Genomic DNA, 18,835 nt, shown 5'->3' with positions numbered 1-18,835 from the left:
GCTCTATAAAACAGATATAAACCCACCCCCCACACATGACTAAGTAGGTTATGTTGTAGAACGTAGAAACTGGCAATACTCAGTAACTTTAGAATGAGCTTGAATCCCAGTGAGAAAGGATAATGAACAGAAGATTGGATAGCCTTATCTTTTTTGAAATTTTGTGATTTGGTGAATTCTTGAATAGGTCAGCATTTAAAGATTTGTATCTTATCTAGCACTGGATAATATATAGCAATATTGCTGGCGCCGCGGCTCACTAGGCTAATCCTCTACCTTGCGACGCCGGCACACCGGGTTCTAGTCCCAGTCGGGGCACTAGATTCTGTCCCATTTGCCCCTCTTCCAGGCCAGCTCTCTGCTGTGGCCAGGGAGTGCAGTGGAGGATGGCCCAGGTACTTGGGCCCTGCACCCCATGGGAGACCAGGATAAGTACCTGGCTCCTGCCATCGGATCAGCATGGTGCGCCGGCCGCAACACGCCAGCCGCGGCGGCCATTGGAGGGTGAACCAACAGCAAAAGGAAGACCTTTGTCTCTCTCTCTCACTGTCCACTCTGCCTGTCAAAAAAAAAAAATATATATATATATATAGCAATATTATTTGATCTTTTCTAAATCATGATTCCACATTTAACAATTTTGTTTAGAGTCTATTCAAAAATCATAACACAATTATATCTTATAATAGATGTTTTATGCAACTAGATTTGTATAACCTATTTGCTATTGGAAGATAATGAACAAATGTCACCAATTTTGTGCATGCATACTGGTCCACATCCAAAATATATGAGCATATATACTTCATGTATATTATATGCATATATTTACACATGGATATAAAGATACATAGGTATAGAAATTGAACTAAATCTCTCTATACATATATATAAATAAAATTTTCCAGAATTTATTCAAGAACGCTACAGTGTTTGGTTCCTTTTTTTTTTTTTAAGATTTATCTTATTTATTTGAAAAACAGAGTTAGAGAGAGAGGTCTTCCTTCTGCTTGTTCACTCTCCAGATGGCTGCAACTGCTAGAAGATGGCTGCGCTGATCCAAAGCCAGGAGCCAAGAGCTTCTTCTGGGTCTCCCATGTTGGTGCAGGGCCCAAGGACTTGGGCCGTCTTCTACTGCTTCCCCATGCCATAGCAGAGAGCTGGATTGGAAGAGGAGCAGCCGGGACTAGAACCGGTGTCCATATGGGATGCCGGCGCTTTAGGCCAAGGCTTTAACCTGCTGTGCCACAGCACCAGCCCCAGTGTTTGGTTCTTTTGTGTTTTCTTTTTTTAATAATTCCATTCAAACATACTATAACTGGTACAAAGTTATATGTTTTCATTATATTTATTAAGCTGTACATCGTGTCTATGTATTAGACTCATATTTGTGAATTCTGAAGAAACAACTTGATCTGTGATTATTTCCTAAAATAACAACCACCTTTTAAATATTTTGACATTTAAAAATTGTAATCTTTGTAACATAAATATGTTTTCTTATACTTTATTTCTGATATTTTTGTATACCACATTCACTTAAATGTATTAAATGCAGAATTTCAAACAAATAACACTATTGTAACATGCACCCAAGTCTAAAGTGTGATTCAGACTTAGAACTTTCAGAATGAATACATCGAAATGGATAGCCTAAAATTGGCAACATATTTTGTGATAAGATAAAAGAGGGAAGTTCAGGCAGTTTTATTTTCTTTTTTTCAAAAGACCCATAATTATTTTTTTAGAGAAAAACCATCAGTGCAAGTAATTAGTAGATTGTGCTTTGCTAACCAGGCTGCATTTTAATTCCCACCATGATGCTGTTCGATTCTCTATGCATTTACAGAACTATAATTACATAGGAGGGTTTGGACTTCAATGGGCCAGCAAATCAATCATGCCACTTGAAACAACTGGGAATGGGAGAGTGGCAGGAGACTATCACACCTGGGCAGAGTCTTGCCAGCAAATGATGAGTGGTGGTCCTGGCACAGTGCAGATGGTGACTCAGCTCCCTAGTCTCGCACTGATGAGATCCCTCCAATAGAGTGAAAAGCCAAAGGTTCTGCTCAGTGAAGACAATAAACCCAATCAGAAAGAAAAGCAAAGATACAAACAGCAGCAACAAACACTAATGTGGAAAAAAATGAAAGGATAAGAAATATTGCTATTTTGAGACTTGGTCAGAATTTTTAGTTTTCTTGATTTGTGAAGCAAAGTACGTTTAGTGCAATTTAATGTAATATCTTGAGTATAAATCATAATACCCACAATAGTGTTTTATATAAACACACAGTTCAAATATTTTTGTTTACAAATAATTGCTTGAAATATTTGTAAATATTATGTGGTTTTTTTTTGCTTTTTTTTTTGTTTTGTTTTGTTGACAGGCAGAGTGGATAGTGAGAGAGAGAGAGAGAGAGAGAGAGAGAGAAAGGTCTTCCTTTTTCCGTTGGTTCACCCCTCAATGGCTGCTGTGGCTGGTGTGCTGCGGCCGGCGCATCACGCTGATCCGAGACAGGAGCCAGGTGCTTCTCCTGGTCTCCCATGGTGTGCAGGGCCCAAGCACTTGGGCCATCCTCCACTGCCTTTCCGGGCCACAGCAGAGAGCTGGCCTGGAAGAGGGGCAACCGGGAAAGAATCCCACGCCCCAACCTGGACTAGAACCCGGTGTGCCGGCGCCGCTAAGTGGAGGATTAGCCTATTGAGCCGTGGTACCAGCCTGTAAATATTATGTTTTTTAGAGAAAGTCTATGTATATTGTTGAGATGGAGCTGACAGATTAATTTCTCTCAAGAAACATAATCTTCAAGTTGTCTTTAAGATTTTTATACAAACCTAGGTTGCTTTAATTCTGTCTAGCATAGGTGAAGTTCTGTAACATAGAAGAGAGAACTGGCTTTGGTCTTCAAATCTATATTGGCAAGGATGAAATGTAGGTACAGTTTTCTAAATGTATGCAGACACACACACACACAATTTTTGGACTTAATGACTATCATCTACAAGAGGAAAGGCTACTACATCATACTTTTTAGACCTTATCTTTCTAAACTTCTGTGATTACCATACCTGAAGAATTAAGAAATCCCAATTTAATTACAAAGGGATTACATAAAGATAGCAAAGAGAGTTCAGTAATCTTTGAAACTTCCAACTTTAAGGAAACAAAATGTTAAATCTAAGGAAGCTTTGTCAACCAACTGATCATTATATTTTGAAAAGGTCAGAACTTTAGTCAAAACTCTGATCAAGAATATAGCTCTAGAACCTTATAGTTACTCCTGAGATTTCCAAGCATAGCATAAATAGATATAGAGGATTCTGATTAATTGTTTATGGAGCTAAGAAAAATTATTTTTGAGGACTGGCGCCGTGGCTCACTTGGCTAATCCTCCATCTGTGGCACCAGCACCCCGGGTTCTAGTCCCGGTTGCTCCTCTTCCAGTCCAGCTCTCTGCTGTGGCCCTGGAGGGCAGTGGAGGATGGCCCAAGTGCTTGGGCCCTGAACCCCCATGGGAGACCAGGAGGAAGTACCTGGCTCCTGGCTTTGGATTGGCGCAGTATCGGCCGTAGCGGCCATTAGGGGAGTGAACCAGCAGAAGGAAGACCTTTCTCTCTGTCTCTCTCTCACTTCTATAACTCTCTCTCTGTCACTCTCTCTCACTGTCTAACTGCTTGGCAAAAAAAAAAAAAAAAAATTTCTTTAGTTGAAAGGCAGTTACAGAATGAGAGAAGAGAGACAAAGATCTTCCATCCATTGCTTTACTCCCCAAATAGCTGCAACAACCAAGGCTGGGCCAGACCAGAGCCCATTGCCAGGAGCTTCATCTGGATCTTCTGTGTAGGTACAGGAGCTCTAGGACTTGGGCCATTCTCTGCTGCTTTCCCTGGTGCATTAGCATGCAGCTGGATCAGAAGTGTAGCAGCCAGAACTAGAACCAGCGAGCACATGGGATGCCAGCCATGACTTAACCCGCTGTGTCACAGCGTTGGCCCCGAAAAATGATTTATCTTTCAAAGATTAGAGCCATTTTCCCTATGGAAGTCAAGAATGCAGGTCACTGGGCCTGGCGCCATGGCCCACTCAGTTAATCCTCTGCCTGTGGTGCAGGCATCCCATATGGGCGCCGGGTTCTAGTCCTGGTTCCTCCTCTTCTAGTCCAGCTCTCTGCTGTGGCCCAGGAGGGCAGTGGAGGATGGCCCAAGTGCTTGGGCCCCTGCACCTGCATGGGAGACCTGGAGGAAAGCGCCTGGCTCCTGGCTTCAGGTCGGTGCAGCGTGCCAGCTGTAGCGGCCATTTAGGGGGTGAACCAATGGAAGGAATACCTTTCTCTCTATCTATCTATCTTTCTCTTTCTCTCTCTCCAACTCTGCCTGTCAAATAAAAAACAAATGCTGAAAAAAAAAAAAAAAAAGAATGCAGGTCACTATCAATCTTCTGTCTTCCATTTGCTCCAAGGTATGAGATGTGAGTAAAAACGTATGTTTCCTAAATGACATTAATAATTAGTCTTTATAGGGTCATTTAAATGCTGTACATTATAGTGCAATAGAGTAGGTATATTACATATACATAGAAGTATAATAAATTTGCTGGGTACCATGATAATCATACAATAAAACCCTGTGTTTAGATGCTGGAACTAGTAGTATTTTTGCCAAGCCAAAATATTTAAAAACAACGATAAAAGTGATAGGTATCTAATATGTTTTATTTTAGCTCAGACTATTAATGACCTGTGTTTGCTGTAGGATTATGAACTCTTTGTGTTTCAGAACACTGGTTGGAGTTCTAATTTGATTATGAAAAAACCTGTTGTCAATGGGTTTTTAAACTTTTGATTTCTTTACTTTGGAATAAGAATTTAAAGACTTGTAAAACACTTAGAAATTTTTTTTTTTTACTTTTGTCATTGTTTTTCCAAATAGGCTCTCAAAATGCACTTTATTTTTTATTTAATTTTCTAATATTTTTAAACTAAATTTTTATTAAAACTATAATTTGGTCAGATAAGTTTATTGTATATATAATTAACAATGCAATTATAATAGCTGTCACTGATATAACCAGGCCTAAGTTTGTGTTTATAACAGCAGTATATAAACATACAATTCCAGTGATAAGAGCAGATACATGCAGACACAGTTTATTCTACGTAAACATGAAGTTCAAGTGATCAGAACAAAAGTATGTGGAAGTAGTCTAGAAGTTCTGTACATGAGAAAGGTTTGCAAGCCTTCTATTACGTGATACTAAAGTCAAAACATCAGTAGATTATTCTTATGTGTAAGTAGTTAATTGAAAGCTCACTAGGAAATTGTGTCAAAGCGATTTAGGATGCTGAATGTTTCTCCTAATAATCATATCAGTCAATTCAGAACCATTGTCTAGGCCAGGTCTTGTTGCACAGCAGGTTAAGCTGCCACTTGGAATGCATATATGCTATTAGAGTCCATTGTTTGGGTCCTGGCTCCTCAGTTTTTGATGCAGCTTTCTGTATTTCCCCTGGTGGGCAGCAGATGCCTAGGTATATGCCACCCACATGGAGAGCCTCACAGTGTTTCTAACTCCTTGGTTTCAGCTTGGCTCAGCCCTAGTTTTGTGGACCACTAGGGAGTGAGAAGCAGCTGGGAGGTATTCTCTCTCTCATATTCTCCCTCTAAGATTCTCCCTTTCTCTGCTTCTCAATAAACAAATAAATAAATAATTTTTTAAAAAAATAACCATTGTCTATTTTTCCTCATAGCCAATGGAATGAAACTTTATGTTCTTGAGAGTTAGAAGACTAAAGGTGTTGCGGCAATGCAGTATCAGGCTGAGGATTACATAAAGTAGAAAAAAAACACCATTACTTAAAAAATGTTGTTGACTTATATTCGTGTTGTTTCATCAACATCAATGAACCTACTGAAAATAAATGGCGTGATAAAGTCATTGCATTAAAAACGTTCATACTTGAGGGCCAACTCTAATAAAGTATGGCATATTTGCATCTGTGTATCCAACAATATACTTATTATACTTACATGCATTCATTCTGCATGTGCAGTAATATATATGCATGCATATACATATTTACTACATATATAAGTATATACATACATACACACAGATATTTACTATCACCTAAAGGGTGATAGCACAGTGGTGCAAAGCTTGGACTCCAGATGAATCATCCTCACCAATTAACAGCCATGTAACCTTGATCAAATTCATCTCCTGCATTAGTTTTCTCATATTTAAAATGGAGGTGCTATTGCCTAATTCATAATTTACCTCATTCAATAATCATGTTTGTAAAATGCTTGGTAGAATACTATAAATAATAGTAATGTATAAAATGTATGCACATGGCCAGAGAAATCATGTCTGGAATATAGCATGCAATACTTTGAATTTTCAAGTAAAGTATGAAATATATTCCATAACTCAACATAATTTATATTTGAACCTGTTCCAGTTATCTATACTGCATTCATGGAGGCTATCATAGAGTTCTGGGAGTAGATAGAATATCATGTCTCATGACATTCACACATGGATACCCACAGACATCTTCTATCAACAGGAAAACAAATATTATGACTTTGTCTTTTCAGGATAGCATCTCTATATCTGTGTTGCATTCAATAATATGAATGCTTTAAAGGATACCAAAGACATGCTGTTTATTATGCCAGAAATAATGTACCTCATGACACATTCAAGAATGTTCCTGTAGCCATCTGAAATGATATTCTCTTGTATTACTAGTCGCAATTTCTGATATGACCCACTGTCACAGTGACTGCCAGTACATGGTAGTGATCTTATAACATTTCTGCTTTCATTTCAACTCTTGATTGGCCTTTAGCAGTCAGAGTAAGTGAAGTTGTCATTTCATCACCCATCCTGATGAAATTGAATTTTATGAAAGAGACGTCACCAGGAGTTTGAGAGGTTTGACTGACATCTTCCATATAGCTGTCTTGATCTTGTCAAAGAGAGACCTGAAACCTCTGCTGGAGCATTGGTTTGAGGAGGGGAAGTGCAGATGGGGAGAAAAGGAGAGTGGAAAGACACTAGCCTACAGGTAAATGTAATGTCCTCTTTTCTTCCTGATGACAGTATATCATACACCATCACTCCTCTTACATGTAAAACAGCTGCTTCCTTGGGGACAGCTGAGGATACTAATGACATTGTTAATCCATTGCCTCAAATAAGAGGAGATAGCTAATGCAGCAAGGGCATTAGTATTTCAGTGGCATTTTATTTTGTTACAAATTCATAAAAGAAATTTATATAAGGATGCACAAGTGTTTTTTAAGACAAAACTGAAAACTGTACATTGCTTCACTGATAATGATATTTGAGGCATATTTTTGGACTCTATCAGCTTTTCTGAAAAAAATCTGCATTTTTATCTAGTTGACAAATTTCAAATTCTCCAGATGGCGGCTTTAATATGTTTAATATGATTGTGCTGTTAAAAAATAGCAATAGAGTTTTCTCTAGAGAAAGTCATTTGCTATGAGAAAATAATACCATATTATACATGAAAATAGGAACATTACAAGCTATTGTTGTGATCTGGCTTTTCCTGAGCTCTCAATGAATGAACAATAAATAGATGATGCTGATGATGAACTTAGCAAGTTATTCTGCCCAGGTCCTGAAGTCCCTTTTTAAACATAGTCAACCCATACCTTATCTCTCTTCTATGCATCTACAATACTTGTCACACGATGATGTTTTTGCTATATGATTGGTGGGAAGTTCGGGAATGGATCTGAAACATAGTATGAATCCAAAGCAGGGGTATCATTGACCAGCCACACATGGGCCCTTTTGAGACTCTTGAGAATTCTTGCCATAAGTATCATTTCAGATATTAGCATATGTTGTAGTGTAAAAGTAATTCTGCTAAACAACATGAAGATTGCTGGGTAATCTCATCAATAACCCCCATTTTCACATCTCACTAATGCCTAAGACTGTGTTTTGATTGCTCAGTATTTGCAATACTCCGTGAGTTCTTACAACATGCATGGTTTAAGTCTATGGCCACTATCTTCTCATTATTGGACATTTACATCTGTTTTATAATTATTTAAGACTTGTGTGCGTTACCTTGATCATAAGTCTTTGTTGTGAAGGTCCTGGAAGCTCAAGTTCAAATGGATACAGTATAGCTCCTAAGTCATACATGTCATATGTTTTGAATGAGCCATGAAAACCACTGAGAACAGCTGTTATTCTGATGTGCTTAGGTTCTTCTCTGGTGTTAGGTTTCTACTGAGTAAAATTGTAGACTTTGTGAGGAAATCAGAACAGTGATCCACCTACCAAGAAAACTTGAGCTTTGGTTTTTGGTTTATATCACGAATGTAAAAGTGGAGTTTGAATTTAATGAATTGGAGATTGGCTATGAAACCATAGAACTGCCTTATAGAGCAACTCTAGATAAATGTCATTTTGTTGTGAATTTGCAGGATTATCATTCTGTTAACTACATTGATAGTAGAAAAAGTCCACTTTTTCAGAATGTTCTGTACTAAATGTGAAATAAACTATACTGTGATTTGCACAATCTGTAGGATTAAAGTAATAGTAACCAAATACCTGGTCTGGTGAAATTTAGTAGTTATATCAGAATCCAGACCCTCTCTTTACTCAGTAGGAGGGCAAATATTGCCAGGTGAAAAGAGAAATTAAACTAAAAACCTAAACATTAAAAAAAACTTTCTAAAATCAATTAACATTTAGTATTATGCAGACATACACATTTATAATTTTTTTGAAAAGATTTATTTATTTATTTGAAAACATTAGAGAGGGAGAGACAGTGATTTTGCATCCACTGGTTCATTATCCAGATGGACACAATGGCCAGGAATGGGCCTGGCTGAAACCAGGGGCCAGGAGCTTCATCCAGGACTCCCATATGGGTTGCAGAGGCACAAACATTTGGGCCATTTTCCACTGCGTTTCCAGGTGCAATAACAAGGAGTTAGATCAGAAGCAGATCAGCTGGGGCATGAACCAGTACCAATATGGGGTGCTGGCATTGCAGGCAGCAGCTTTACCATCTACACAACACCAGCCCCAAAAATTTGACCCATGAACTTGAAGATTAAGAGTTGGAAAGTGATGTGAATTCAAAATCAACAAAATGTTTTATTTGCATTCTTCTGTTAAATTATTATGTTACCTTTTAGAAGATTTTTCTAATTTTTAGACTACTATAATATGCTAGTCATCAAGTTGTCTTTTGATAGTGTGATTGCTAATTATGAAATGGTTATAAATTGCTATGCAGAATGAACAGCTGTGAGAAATAAATGATTCCATTATCAAAACAACTAGAATATTAGGTGGTATATTTAGGATTATATATAAATGAAATTACTATAAAATAGTGGGAAAATGTAAAATTGACTATTTGACTTTTAGTGAGTCTTAAATAACCCTTTTAATTCAACCTCAGCAAAATGTGGGTGATTTTGTGTTTCAACATAAACATCACTTGTGTTGTTTGAGAAATACATTTATAAGAAAATGTACTTAGTGAGAAATAAATTCTTGTTTCTAGTTGTTTCCTTTTAATTTACAACATATAGGGGCCAGTGCTGTGGAGTAGCTGGTAAAGGCAGCACCTGCAGTGCCATCATCCCATATTGGCACTGATTTGAGTCTCGGCTGCTCCTCTTCCTATCCAGTTCTCTGCTATGGCCTGGGAAAGCAGTAGAAGATGGCCCAAGTCCTGGGCCCCTTAACCCATATTGGAGACCTGTAAGAAGCTCTTGGCTTCAGATTGGAGCAGCTTTGGCCTTTGCGGCCAATTGGGAAGTAAACCCATGGATGGAAGGCCTCTCTCTCTCCGCCTCTGCGTCTGCCTTTCTGTAACTCTCTCTCTTTCAAATAAGTAAATCTTTAAAAAAATTACATCGAATATATCCCAGGATTTCTTTGGTGATATGTATTGTGCTTAACTATGTGAGCACAGATTTTTCAAATAAATGTTGATTATATCACACTTGGAAATTAAGAAACAGTGGAAAGAGAGGAAATGTTGACATCTGATGCTTGTTCTTTTACCATAATAAAACATTTGATTCATACCATCTTAAAACAGGCAGGAAGACATTCATCAAGAAGGATCTTCTCCAAATAATTATGTTATCCAAAAATTTATTTCATGACTTAGGGAATAAAAAACATGGGGTCATCTCTAACTGAAATATACTGGCAAGAGTACAAATCTAGAATATTTGTTTTAAAATCCAAATGTACAAATTTGTTATATATGTTATCAAAATGAAAATCAATCTACATTTTTTTCATGCTGTCATTTGTAATATGTTTTTGTGAGAATCCTTGGGATTAAAGTTTTGGTTAAAAAAAAAAAAGAAAAAAAGAAAATCAATCTAATAGTAGACATCTTAAGCTGCAACCTCAGCATTTTAGTAAGTACTCTGTGACATTAAAACTCCAAACGTCATGAAAGCCTTAGAAGCTATGCATTCTAACACTCCCATTTTACAGATATAGAAACAGATTCCTAGACATTAGGGGACTCCTGTAATCACATGCTAAGTTGCAAGTCAACCATGATTTTAAAATTCTGTAACTCAAGATCAAAACCACTGAGCTGGCGCCGTGGCTCACTAGGCTAATCCTCCACCTTGCGGCGCCGGCACAAGGGTTCTAGTCCTGGTCGGGGTGCCGGATTCTGTCCCGGTTGCCCCTCTTCCAGGCCAGCTCTCTTCTGTGGCCCGGGAGTACAGTGGAAGATGGCCCAAGTCCTTGGGCCCTGCACCCCATGGGAGACCAGGAGAAGCACCTGGCTCCTGCCATCAGATCAGCGCGGTGCGCCAGCCGCGGCAGCCATTGGAGGGTGAACCAACAGCAAAGGAAGACCTTTCTCTCTGTCTCTCTCACTGTCCACTCTGCCAGTCAAAATAATAATAATAATAATAATAAAGATCAAAACCACTAATTGTTGATTTCTATTACAATCATGGTTCCTGGGGCTAGATCTGTTAGGGCTTAAGTAAATAAGGGAAATTTGTGCTTTATGAATAATTTCTGCAAGTAACTTAAAATTTTGCATTTACATACACATAGCACACACACACACTCAAATAACTCAGTATTCTAGTGCTACTAAAACTCCTTCTCAAGTGCAGGTCTGTGATTTACCATATTATCTTTGTCCATATCTTGCATGAATGATCATTACAGAACCTATTTTAATTTTATCTTCATAATTTTGTATATGGCTTAGGTTTCTTGGCAAGAGAAAGGAAGGTTGTGTCTTGTATACCGCCTGCATATAATGTTTAAAAGCTGGCATAGATGTTCGTATCATGTTGTCTATGGACAACTCAGAGAATCTTAAGGAGACAATGTCAAAAATGTCAACTGTATGGGGCCAGCGCCACGGCTCACTAGGCTAATCTTCCACCTGCAGCGCTGGTACCCTGGGTTCTAGTCCCGGCTGGGCCACTGGATTCTGTTCCAGTTGCTCCTCTTCCAGTCCAGCTCTCTGCTGTGGCCCGGGAAGGTACTGGAAGATGGCCCAGGTCCTTGGGCCCTGTACCTACATGGGAGACCAGGAGGAAGCACCTGGCTCCTGGCTTTAGATGGGCGCAGCACGCAGCGCGCTGCCGCAACGCACCAGCCGTAGCAGCCACTTGGGGGTTGAACCAACAGAAAAAGGAAGACCTTTCTCTCTGTCTCTCTCACTGTCTAACTCTGCCTGACAAAAAAATAAATAAAATTTTAAAAAATCAACTTATGTGAAGTTTTGCTTTGTCACAGTATGTCGTTTAAGGCAGTATTGTAAAGACCTCAACACTTTGGTTATATTGTAAAGCCCAGAACACCTCTCAAGTTCTTATGGTATTCATGAGGATTGACTTAAAGACAGAAAGAAACCAACTTGGAAATTAGCTTCTGATTGTGGAGCTGACAACCTGGCACATGTTCAAGACGATAGTTCACTGTAGGATACGGCAGGATTGCTTATGTAATCAAGGTCAAAGCAGAATTAGCAGCTTTACCAAAGTGACCAGAAGACAAAGTAACAGAAATACAGCACTGGGGAGTTGGGCACAACCAAAGCCTGAATCTAAGACAAAATCTCAGGGCAGGGCTTTCAGTTAAAAGAACAAAGTCCTATATGGATCAAGGGCACAGTACCAGACTAGATTCATGTCATTCAGCATTTCTTTGAGGTCCCTATGGGGCAGGAAAGAATGAACAGAAATATTGAGAACAGAAATTGACCATACTCAACTGGAAAAAATGGAAGAAATTCCTATGGACAAAATTCTAACAAATGGGCATGCGTAAGTCATGCCTAAGCTGCCATAGTCCCTATGGATAAAATAAGAATTTGGGATGCATCCTGGGAACTGGTATTCTCCTTTCACTTTTCATCTTGATTCTCTGTAGTTTTGAGGATTTTTGATAGTATAAGTCTAAGTTTCTAGTTAGGCAAATGTCTTTCCTTTCAAACAACTAAAATGAAAAGAATCCCATGATTTAACTTTTGGCCAAGTTTATGCATTTCATAGTTATAATGCATATAATTCATTTCCCTGTAGTCCTGATGCAGATGGAGGTTGAATGAGAGCACTCTACTTGCCTAAATCTGGAATCTGAATCTCTCCTGTCTTGGTCAGCTGAGATTTATCTGAAACCTCAGATCCATGACAGGGGAGAAGGTACAGTCCTAAGAACAAGGGTGCCCATATACAAGTTTATTTCCATTTCATAGTTTAACATTAGAAATTTCATTTTATTTTTCTCAGCCTTTAATAACATGTCTTTTTGTTTAAATCAAGAACATCTTGTTCCACCAAGAAAGAATCAAAAGCCCATTATTTTTGGTCTCGAAGGCTATGCACAAGTTTGATTTCTTGTTATTTGTTTAACTTACAAATTAAATTTAAGGATTGAAGAAAATTATGGTAATATTTGGTAGAAAAATTGATTAAGAAATTTCAATTAGCAAAAGGTCAAATGTCCTTAGGAGACCAGTTCTGGGTTCTACAAGTTGAGAAAACTGCCTGTGAATAATGGCCTCTAAAAACTGTAATGTGCATGTAATAGTGTACATGTAATTTCTTATTAAATTTGAATGACAGTTTATACCTAAGCAATGCAAAGGTATTCCATTTGCTTTGCAAATTCAAAGAAGTTGTGCTTCAAGCTGAATGATATCTTATTTAATATGAAAAATCATTCACGTAAATGGGCCAGTGTTTTCAGGATATATTGAGGTATATGAAGTGAGTCTGCTTGATTTTTTAAGATATATTTTATTTTAGGTAAACAAATATAATATATTTTGTATATACAGATTTAGGAACATAGTGATACTTATCTTCCAGTTTAAAGAGTTAAGAAATGTATTTCTATTAAAGATATTTCACAAGTACTTCTTATGAGCATTTTTGCCATGGAGAGTAAGATAATTTTTCCTTAATAGTGCTTATGAAAAAGGCTTTTAAAACTTTTTCAACTGAAGCATGCTGTACTATGTTAACAATGACTAAAATTCACATTTACTACAGTGAAAAAAGGGCAATTTCCATGTTTTGTAGTTCATACATATTTATCAAAGAATAATTGATAATAGTTACAATCATTAAGATTGTTACATTTTTATTTATTACTTGTTTGCAAGGCAGAGAGACAGAGACAGACACATAAAAGAGAGAGAGACAGACAGACAGACAGAGCAGCTCCATCCCTGGATCAAATGCCAGCAAAAGGCAGAGCTGGGCCAGGCCAAAGCCAGGATGCAAGAACTCAATCCAGGTCTCCTAAATGGGTGGCAGGTGCTCAACTACTTGAGCCATCATCTACTTCTTCCCAGGGTTGCACATTATCAGGAAGCATAGTTGGTTTTCAAAGCCAAAATGGTATGGGCTGTAGACATCCAAAGCAATGTTTTAGCTATTGTGCCAGATGCCCCACCAGTATTTGGAATTTTGAAACCAGAATTGATATTTTTAGGTATTTAGCTGATAGAATTTTAACACACATATGGGAGTATAAGGTTTTTCAATGCACTTTTTCATAATTGTTATAGACAAATTGTGGAAGCAAATTGGATATCTGTTAAAATGGAATACTTCAATGCCTGTATAATGAGGTAGATATCTGATGTAGGGGATGTGCAAGGGAATAAAAACTCTCATGGCTCATCACTGATTTATACATGAAAGATGAGGAAATCTACAGTTTCATTTATGTAAGTAACATTTATGTGGAAAGATTTTACTTTTTGACTATTTTCTGGCATCTACATAAAAATTTCACTGCTAAATGAAAAATACAGTATTGGTTTTGCCTTTATCCATTACTGTATAATATCATAAATTTATAAGTATGATCAACTAGAATCTCAACTATTCCAAAATAAATGTTTTAATGTAGTAGCATATATTATTTCCTACATCATAATTTCTGAAAGTTTTTGTTTTTTTTTTTTGCTAGATCTGGAATGAGTATACAAAGTAGGGACCCAGCACAGGGGCAATGTAGTGGCCCAAACCCTATTCTACCGCTTCCCCTTCTGCAACCTTGGGACACTTGCTATGACCTTCTACTTCTTAAGTTCTTTGATCCCAAATTTGGGACAGTCATATTTACCTGCCTGGAATTTGTACAGAATCCAATAGATAATACATGACTGGGGGAAAGTATATAAATGCCTCAAAGTAGATGTATTTACAAATATTTACTCTCTTCCACTGCACCCCATCTTACATTCTTGTGTAATTAATATTCTTATTGGAAGGAATTTTTGGGAAAAATTTCTATAATACTTACTGGATTATGGTCATTGAATTTTCCAGAGTCTCACTCTTAAGTTCTAGTTCTAAATTGCATAATTTGTGATAAAGCTACTTGTGATGTTTAACAGAACTGATAAAACAGTGAGGGAAACAGAAATATTCTGAGTGAGGAATTACATATTAACTTTTGCAGTCTGTGTAACCTTGGGAGTAAGACACTATTCTGTCATAAAATGTTCCTGGATAAATGTTGACATAATTTCATTTTAACCTTGAACTCTTACAGAGTGTATTATCATCTATATATTTTCACAATTAACGATGGTACAGTTATTTTCTTCCATAATTGCTGCATTTATTGAGATATTTCCTGCTGTTTGACAGATGTACTTCTTCCTATATACGTTTTCCCTGCTGTTTTCCACAGTTTTAATGCTCAAAATTTATAGAGTGTAGATTTTTCTTGCTATTGTTTTACATTCCCACTTACTGTTTATTCATAGGATAAGGAGAAGAAAGTTCTGTACTGCAATGAGCTTTTATATGGATGATTAGCAAAAGTGTTCTTACAACAACTCGTTGGTTTTTCATACCATCATGGATTCCAACATGGAATGTATAGTATAGCCTGGTGGCCCAAATGGACCTCTATTAAAAGTGTTGGCTGCATAAAATAGGTTAAGAATATGTCATTGTAAGTAGTTTGAGGTTTGTGAGACAGATTATATTCATATTTTGTGACATATTTATCCAATCAGATTATTTAACTGTATCATTTGGGACTCTGGGAAATATCATAGATTTAGCATATTCAAGATAGAATAGATCAAGATTATTTGTTTTTCTTAAATGGCTACCAAAAAGAATCACAATTAATATTTGGCTAGTTTGGACTGTGGTTGTTGCAGCCATTACATTGTATCCAATGTGCTTTAGGAAATAGAAGTGTTATACAAATATATATTTTTGAAAGCCTGATGGGAAAATGTGCTGCTCACTAAAGAATAGTGATCGTTCAAGAAATCTTCAAACTGAACTAAAGGTATTTAGTTTAAAAGCACGTTGTCTGTTGGAGAGTCACTGTTTCCATCTGATGAGAAATTTCAGTCAAGCACAATGATGCTTGTGTTGGGGTTTCTAAAAAATTGTCATTTTTCTTTTAAATTTGTTTGAAAAAAGTGGTAAACTTTGTATGTGACATCAAGTTGTTTGATGATTTTTTTTCTGAACATATCATTTTTTGTCATTCTATTTGAGGACAGGCTTCAACGGCTACTGGATGATTTGCTTTATTACATCTCCCAAGAGACTTGCCAACTATCCAGATTCCCTTTGTAGATACAAAAATGGCACTCTGGCTGACTGGTCAATCTCAACTGGTGGTTGTTGATTGGTTGGTTAGTTTGGGTGCTTTGTTTTTTCACATCTCACTGCTTAGACTTTTTAGAAATGTTAATTATAAATGTGAGTGCTGATGGAAGCATAATTTGAAAGGAAATAATTTTCTTATATAATAGAAATGGCTTATTTTTGCTTTTGATTTCCATTGTTCTAATTTCCTTTAAGGTCTTTTACATGATCACTGGATATGACTAAATTATGACAAAAAATATTTGATTTGTAATACAATAGTATTAGAGCTAGAAGGATCTATATGCAAAGCCAAAGTCCTAGGTTTTGCCAGTAATGAAACAGACACCCAGAGAAAGAAAATGATTTACATAGATAACTATAGTTGCCTAGCAGCAGATCTGCATCCATAATCCTGGATGTCTTGCTGTAGAGTTCTTTTCCCTCTACATCAAACTCCCTTTGTTCCATTCTCAACTTACATAATGGCCTTTGAGTATATCCTAACAACTTCATATGGCCTCTGCTAACTTGATTGTTGATGACTTCACGTGTTTGACAGTGCACACAATAACATAATGAATCCTGTGACTTCATGGATGAAGTCCTTTGAACACTGTTGTTGCCTCCACTACAATCCCGGAAAGGATTATAGCTGTTCATAGATCTTTAACTTACGTAGTTGTTATTTAAAGTATACCTAAAAATGCCATTTTAACTGTTAGAAAAAATTTCTGATATTATAAAAGAGTAATACTTGTGAATTATATCATCAATGTGGTCTTTTTTCCTTTACCACTAGGACATTTTTCATGTACTGATCTATTCTGTTTTGCTGTTCTAGGTTTGTGTGCTGGAGAGACAAATATTTGACTTCCTTGGTTATCAGTGGGCACCTATCCTGGCAAATTTTGTACATATCATTATCGTCATTCTTGGTTTATTCGGAACTATTCAATATAGACCTCGTTACATAACAGGAGTAAGTACTCTTTCTGCCTTTTAAAAATTTTATTGAACTAGAGAAAGACATGAAAAGTATAAATTCTTGAAAAATTATGTGTATAACCTCTCTTAAGGATGTGAATACTCTCTTAAATACTATGTGTTTATTTTCAAATTGCATCAACAGTAATTGAAACTGTCAACTTCAAAGCACTTCATAGTACATGCAATCAGATTGTATCTTTATAAACTGTACTTTCAGCAAACATTTTCTTGCAACAATTAGCAGAACAGTACCTTTATATTTCTAAATTATAAAGTAATGGACTCACAGATTTTAATATGTTTTTTTTTCATTTTAAGCAATCATAATTTGTAAACTGAATAAAGACTGTTGAAAATCAATACAAATGAACATAAACAAATTAACATATTGATGTAAGAATATTAATATATATTAGTGCTGATATCTGACATACTTGAATGCCAGAATATTCTAGACCATTGTCTCTCTGTTCCCCATAATTCTCTTTTTGGCTCAGAGGAAGCATTTTGCATTCCCACTCAAGTTAAACTTACTTAAATAAAATGAAATCCGACTATGTTGTAGTTGCTATAGGAACCGTAACTCGAGTTTTTTTTTTTTTTAACTTTTCTATGTTCCTCAGATATCAGCTATTGCTCTTCATTAATGTAGATTTCTTTTTATCTTTTTTTTCTATTTCTTCTATTTTTGACAAAGAAGAAGTTTGTAAGAATCTATTAAAAATTATAAAGCAGTTTTGTGGTAAAAGCCCAGATATACCAGCTAAAGGTCTGCTCTATTCAACGCAAATCAGCAGGCCTTCTCAAGTTTTGTGAAAGCTTCTTTCTTATAAATGGTGCTCTCCTATGACCTGTTCTGCCTGTCATTAGTACCCCAGATGAAGCTCACTGATTGGAAGACAGGCAGTATGGTGGCTAGAACCAAGGGATGTCCCATATGTCTGAGAAAAGAGTGAGAGGTCCATAGTTCTCTCTTAAATGGCTGGGTAGCCATTTAAATCTTTGAAAAAGTGGAGAGTGGGGCAGATTTTTGCTTCAGTAGTTGAGATGCCGCTTGATCCAAGGGCCTTTCAAGTCCCAGCTCTGTGTCCGATCTCAGCTTCCTGCTAATGCAGAACCTTGAGGCCTGCTAGGTGCTGGCTTAAGTGTTTGGGTCCCAATCATCCACCTGGAAGATTTAAACTGATTCCTGGCTCCTGAGTTCAACCTGACTCAGCCCTGGCTATTGCAACCTCTGTCTGTCTGTATGTCTGTCTGTCTGTCTGTCTGTCTCCCTCTACCTTTGTAGTAAAACAAATTTTAAATTGTAATATGTTGTACTGCAGGGTGAAGTTCTTCACATGACATGATCACATTGTCCATCTTCTTATGTGGATTTTAATTTAATCAATGTAGGGAAGATAGCACAGTGGTTGGTGGTACATGTTCTGAAATCACAATCCCAGGGTTGAAATCTTGTTTGCCAAATTTTGTGAGACTTTGAACAGCTTTACCTGACTAATAGTTACTTTTCTTATGTTTAAAATGAAGGTAATAATTATATTAATAATGCTTTAATTAATTGATGCATTGTTAGCCAAAATATGAAAAAAATCTTACCTTTCTTCTTTCCTTAGACTTTGGATTCCCTCTTGATTTCATTCCTATTAATTGTTGCTCCAATATCTAAATACCTCACACTGATTCCTAATGA

General features: G+C 36.9%; 1 protein-coding gene across 9 annotated transcripts in view; it reads left to right on the top strand.

Annotated features, from left to right (window-relative positions):
- Nucleotides 1–18,835, top strand: part of NKAIN2 (sodium/potassium transporting ATPase interacting 2) — a 1,166,031-nt gene that overhangs the window by 518,339 nt on the left and 628,857 nt on the right. For all 9 annotated transcript variants that reach the window (XR_011388540.2, XR_011388541.2, XR_011388542.2 and 6 more), the window contains one exon: nt 16,997–17,134. Coding sequence is in view for 2 of the 9 variants with exons in the window: in XM_089333709.1 (XP_089189835.1) it covers nt 16,997–17,134 (138 nt within the window). In the remaining 7 variants the exon portion in view is untranslated. The remainder of the gene's footprint in view (nt 1–16,996; nt 17,135–18,835) is intronic.

The sequence above is a fragment of the Oryctolagus cuniculus genome, chromosome 5 (assembly GCF_051225735.1).
Source record: "Oryctolagus cuniculus isolate XC-2025 breed Fujian yellow rabbit chromosome 5, ASM5122573v1, whole genome shotgun sequence".
NCBI lineage: Eukaryota > Metazoa > Chordata > Mammalia > Lagomorpha > Leporidae > Oryctolagus > Oryctolagus cuniculus.
The sequence above is the reverse complement of the archived record's forward strand: the minus strand, read 5'-3'. Positions and strand labels throughout refer to the sequence as shown.